At 34.1% G+C, this 5804-nt stretch overlaps 1 protein-coding gene across 2 annotated transcripts; it reads right to left on the bottom strand.

Annotated features, from left to right (window-relative positions):
* Positions 1-475: 475 nt before the first annotated feature.
* On the bottom strand, positions 476-5499 carry LOC145031314 (inositol transporter 1-like). Of its 2 annotated transcripts, none has more exons than XM_078979842.1 (6): positions 4908-5499; positions 4487-4557; positions 3997-4332; positions 2555-2662; positions 2279-2464; positions 476-1166 (listed from the first exon to the last, which is right to left on the bottom strand). In XM_078979842.1, exons 1-6 carry the CDS (start codon positions 5047-5049, stop codon positions 516-518), a joined length of 1494 nt encoding a protein of 497 aa, XP_078835968.1. In that variant the 5' UTR covers positions 5050-5499; the 3' UTR covers positions 476-515. The 2 variants fall into 2 exon arrangements, with proteins under 2 accessions (XP_078835968.1, XP_078835969.1); XM_078979843.1 differs by having other exon boundaries at positions 4407-4557; positions 4908-4984.
* Positions 5500-5804: the final 305 nt, after the last annotated feature.

Here is a 5804-nt window from a genome sequence, read left to right as displayed (position 1 = left end):
GCAAATTTTTATGTATCGTTCCCATCAGTTCAAGTTGGCAAGTTTTTGTATATTTTTCTAAAATATACACAATTGCTTACCTTGAAAAACAAAATTCAATAAATACTTCTCCAAAATCCTAAATCCTAGACCAAAATATCTTATTTCGGATAAGATGGTGTGTAAATAAACACGTTAGGCCATCGTGTATGGGCTATCATCTCCCCACACACACACACAAAAAAAAACACCAAAATTATAATTTACTCAATTAAATTACTACCCATAGCTTCATTTATCTATTGCCGCTAAATTTAATCTTCGAATAATCATCTTAAAACACATCCAAAACTAAACCCTAAAGTTTAGACTCATCATCATTCCTATTAACCAATAACCATCGCTATGATATATATATATATATATATATATATATATATATATATATATATATATATATATATATATATATATATATATATATATATATATATATATATATATATATATATATTCTTTTAACACATCAACAAAAACTATGCCTCATCATCTTCAAGTAGGGATTCTGTTCCATTACCATTATTACCACATCCCCAAGCCCTTTCCCTCCACAACTTCTCCACCTCCTCAAAAGTCAACCCTTTAGTCTCCGGCACAAACACCACCACAAAACCCACCGCCACCACCGCAATTCCTGCCAAAATCAAAAAAGTCATCCCAATTCCAACCGCATCCGCAATCGAAAGAAAGCTCTGAGCAACAATCAAATTCGACACCCAATTCACCGTAGCCGACATTCCGCCACAAATCCCGCGATATGATTCCGAATATATCTCGGAATTCACTGTCCACGGAACCGGCCCCATCCCAGGGGCAAAAGCGGAAATATAAAGCACTAATCCAAGAACCGCAACCCATCCCATGTTGGCGTGTCCGGATGATTCAAGGAAGAACGCAACCGCGAGAAGGATTAATGACAGAATTACCCCTATTAGGCTGCTGAGCGCGAGTTTCCGGCGGCCGACGTGGTCGATGAGGTAGATTCCGACGATTGTTCCGGCGGCATTCATTAATGCAACTATGAGAGAGAGTTGGAGGGCTAATTGGTTTGATCCGAATCCAGCCATTTGGACTATGGTTGGACCGTAGTACATCACAGTGTTGATTCCGGTGAATTGTTGAAATGCCTGGAAAGTAAAAAAGTTGTTACATTGAATGTTTTATTTGTTTCTGACCAAAACCCTAAACCCTAAACCCTAAACGAATTACACAGTAAAACATGAGAAAGGTAAATCAGAATGTCGTAGTGTAAACCATCAAATACCGTGTTGTACTATTTATTTACATAAAAATATTTGGTGTTAAAGTTTCCTTTTCGTACAATTTGGTCTTTCAACTTTGAAGTTGTGCATTTTTAGTTTATGATCAATATGTAATATTTTTGTTACTTGTGATGCACTATTATAAATTAAATTTATATTACTTTATCCTCCATAATAAATGAAAATAATTTTGTCACATATCACTCTCTTATTAACTTGATCATATGTCATTTTTTGGTATTTTTGATTAACTGTTTTTTCCATTTGTCATTTTCTTATTATTATTTTTTTTAATCTTTTCTTAATTAACACATCATATTTATACCTCAATTAATAATTGCCTTAATTGAAAATAATCAATAAATTACAATATTAGTACTCATATAGTATTTAATATATTTCCTTTTAAATTTTAAATTTCAAATTTAAATAAATTTTTGTTTAAACTTTTATATTTAATTTTTGTTTAATCAAACCCGTATAACATATTAGTACTTACAAACGGACATAAAGCTACCAAAAAAAATTCCTGTTTTTTTGGGAAATGACATCATCCCGCAAATTATCAGCAATTTCGCAATTGACTGCTAAATAAAAATTCTGAAAATTTGTTAATTTGTTATATCCACGGTCATATAGTGGTTATTCTTATAATTTAGTACTTGGATCATTTAATATATTAAAACAATGGTTATTTTAATAATATGATAATTAAATATAAACAAATAATTTATTTTTGTTTGAATTTGTCTACAAATGCAATTTACAGAAAATTACATTTTTGGTCCCTAAGTTTGCTCAAAAATTGTAGTCTTGGTCCCAAACAGTTTCATCTTACAATTTTGGTGCCCATTGTTAACAAATAAAAAAAGGCACCAAAAACTATACAGGACCAAAAATAACTTAGTTATTGTAAAAAATACACAGGTCAAATATGTAAAAAGCTAATAAATATAAGGGCTGTTTTTACTTTTTACCTGTAAACCAGCTCCAGCCACAAACGCAAGTCTGATTTCTTTGATTTTAAACACATCACGATATCTCACAGAATTCCTGTTTCGGCGTTCTTCATCTAAGGCAGCAGAAAGCTGTTGGAGTTCATCTTGTAATCGATCAGGATCATAAATCTTTGACAACATGGCAATTGCCTCTGAACTACTTCTCTACATAACACAACAATTTAATTCAACATATTACATATATATACATACAAACACACACACACACACACACTAGAATACAAAATATCTTACGTTTTTGTATAGCCAACGAGGTGATTCGGGTAAAAGCAACATCAAAGAAAACTGAAGGATGGCAGGAATGGCAGCAATTCCAAGCATCCATCGCCATGTCCCACGAACCTGTCGAGAATTATTCGAATAAGTTAATTTGCATAAATTACTTTTTTAGTCCCTGTAGTTTTAAATTTGTGGAATTGACTAGTGATTAGAAATGTAATTTGTGCAAAATAAAAACTACAGGGACCAAAAGTGTCTTTTTCTAAAGACACTTTTGGTCCCTGTAGTTTTTATTTTGCATAAACTACATTTCTAGTCAGTAGTCCCTATACTTTTAAATTGTGGCATTACACTTTTGGACCATGTACTTTTTAAATTTCAAGGAAGTAAGCAAAAGAAACTTATGCTCCTTGTAGTTTTGAATTTGCATAAATTACATTTCTAGTCCCTGTAGTTTTAGATTTGTGGAATTACACTTTTGGTCCATGTGATTTTTAATTTGCAAGAAGGAAATAAGCAAATGACACTTTTGGTTCCGGTAGTTTTATTTTGCATAAATTACATTTCTAGTCCCTGTAGTTTTAAATTTGTGGAACTACACTTTTGTTCCATGTGCTTTTTTAATTTGTATGAAGGAAATAAGAAAAAAAAAACACTTTTGGTCCCTATAGTTTTAATTTTCTGGAATTACATTTCTAGTCCCTGTAGTTTTAAATTTGTGGAATTACACTTTTGAACCATGTGCTTTTTAATTTGCAAGAAGGAAATAAGCAAATGACACTTTTGGTTCCTGTAGTTTTTATTTTGCATAAATTACATTTCTAGTCCCTGTAGTTTTAAATTTGTAGAACTACAATTTTGTTCCATGTGCTTTTTTTTTAATTTGTATGAAGGAAATAAGAAAAAAACACTTTTGGTCCCTATAGTTTTAATTTTCTGGAATTACATTTCTAGTCCCTGTAGTTTTAAATTTGTGGAATTACACTTTTGGACCATGTACTTTCTAATTTGCAAAAAAAGAAATAAGCAAAAATCACTTTTGGTCCCTACAGTTTCAATTTTCTGGAATTACACTTTTGGTCCCTGAAGTTTTTACTTTGCATGAATTATATTTTTGGTCCCTATAGTGTTGCTTTTCCGATATTACTTTTGGTCAGTCTAGTTTTGAATTTGCAAGAAATGAGAGACTTACACTTTTGGTCCCTAACTCCCTACAGTTTGCCATTTTCAGCACTTTAGGTCCCGGTTTTGATATTCTTTATAAGAAGACTAAATTACAGTGTGGGTCTCTGTAGTTTCTATAATTACTTACCATTTGTTTTAACAAATATGTCACCTCTCTCAAATTACACAAGCTTGAGAAAGGTAAATGTAAATCACCCTTGATAAAAAGATACGATTAATCTAATAAAGGTGTAAGCTTTATGAGAAAAGATTAAAATACGAATCTTTTTAACCTGTGTGAAGCCAAGATTAACAAGATATGAAAGAAATTGTCCACCAGTGATCATAAGCACATTGGTGCTCACAAGCCCTCCTCTTATTTCTGAAGGTGCAGCTTCAGCAATATACATTGGAGCTGTAACAGAAGCAATTCCAACACCAATTCCAACCAATAATCGACCAAATATAAGCACATATGGATCAGGGGCACTAGCCATCACAAAAGATCCAACTGCAAAGATGACGTCAGCAATAAGTGTAGCACTTTTTCGCCCATGTGTGTCATTTATCCACCCACCAGTTGCAGCTCCGATTATGGCACCAAGTAAAGCCATGCTAACAATTGTCTCCTGTTATGTAAATGGAATTTAGAAAGTTGAAGATTTGAGAAAGGTTTAAAGGGAAGGGCTTTTTGGTAAATCACATTGGTAAAGTCGAGGTTGTTGAGACTTTGTGCTTCTAGATGCCACCGATTAAGAAGATGGGAAGTGAACTTTTTTGTACCTGTAAGACACTGCTTTGATCGACTGCTTCAAAATCATCACGGATGTATAGAAGGGCTCCTGATATGACTCCTGAAAGAGATGTGGAAAGGGGATCTTAACAAAAGTGAGTTTGATGAATCCTGTTAGGGGTGTTTTTGTCTTTTCACGTCTTGGAAACACTACCGAAAAAAGAATATGTATCGCGTCGATGGAAGTGTAAAGGGGGCAATTTGGTTAAAGGGTTTGACACTAATCTTACTATATGGATTCTGCGATAGCATCTGCTGAATTTTGAAAAAGTAACAGCTTTTCGACTAAAGCGTAGAATATACAATCATATGGCTAATTCAATTTGAACAAGAAAATTTGCATAAGAATCAAAATCAACATAGATATAGATACGATACATATATGCGATGTTTATGAAAAAAAGTGAATACCTGTGTCGTAACCGAAAAGGAGACCACCAATGCCGGCAATTACAGTCAAGCCCAGCACGTATTTGTTGCTAAAATATGTGATTTTCTTGTCACCACCGGCGTCGATTAACCCTGAACTCCCTGGTACCAAGTCAATCGTCATCTTTTCTCTGAAGAACCCTAATCTCGTTGCTAATTTTGTCAAGCAAAGAATACCGAAACTTTGTTGCGATGAATTATAACAAAAAACTTCACACGGGCAAATGATCGAGCAGAAGGTGTGCAAAAGAAAACCCCAGGCAGGATTCTGGACTTCGACGCGTTTGCTTGTTTTCTTTTCAAATGAAGACCACACCCGCCTGGGTATTCAACCGATTGTTGATTCCCAAAGTTGAAAACAATATTGGGTGATTATCAAGATTCAAGAAGCCAGATAAAGGAAATGAAAATGCCGATCTTTTTTGAGGTTTAACTAATGGGATGACGGCTTATTTGTAAAGATTTAAGGGGAGAGAAGATTTGGATAAATGGTTTCTTGCAATCCCCTAAAAACTTGTGGATGATGATTTGATTTTTTACCCCAACGGACCCGATTTTGAACGCACAAAACGTCAAAACCTGATAAAGGAAAGATCTTTGGAAAGGAGGTAGACGACTCACGTATCAAATGTTTTTTTTAACTTCTTTTACCATGGAAAAAGTGCTGTTACATCTAGTTGATGCTTTTAGGCTGGTCGGTGTGGTATGTGGTTTGGAACCGGTGATGCCACGTGGGCCGCAAACACCGCCTTCAGGGTGCGGTTTGTTGCGGTCGAGACCGCAATGCGGCCATTGAAGACCGCGTGTGCTGATTGATTGTGCCTTTTTCTTTTGACCGTTCAAAGATTCTTTGTATTTATTTTTTATTTTTTATTTTTT

Source organism: Lactuca saligna, chromosome 2 (assembly GCF_052625555.1).
Source record: "Lactuca saligna cultivar CGN05327 chromosome 2, ASM5262555v1, whole genome shotgun sequence".
In the NCBI taxonomy this organism is placed as follows: Eukaryota; Viridiplantae; Streptophyta; class Magnoliopsida; order Asterales; family Asteraceae; genus Lactuca; species Lactuca saligna.
This window is presented reverse-complemented; position numbering and strand designations above follow the sequence as displayed.

Coding starts and splice junctions, on each gene's coding strand:
- LOC145031314 (XM_078979842.1), bottom strand. CDS start 5,049: ATGACGATTGACTTGGTACCAGGGAGTTCAGGGTTAATCGACGCCGGT. Junction 2,465..2,554: donor CTCGTTGGCTATACAAAAAC/GTAAGATATTTT, acceptor TGTGTTATGTAG/AGAAGTAGTTCAGAGGCAAT. Junction 1,167..2,278: donor TGGCTGGAGCTGGTTTACAG/GTAAAAAGTAAA, acceptor TTTACTTTCCAG/GCATTTCAACAATTCACCGG.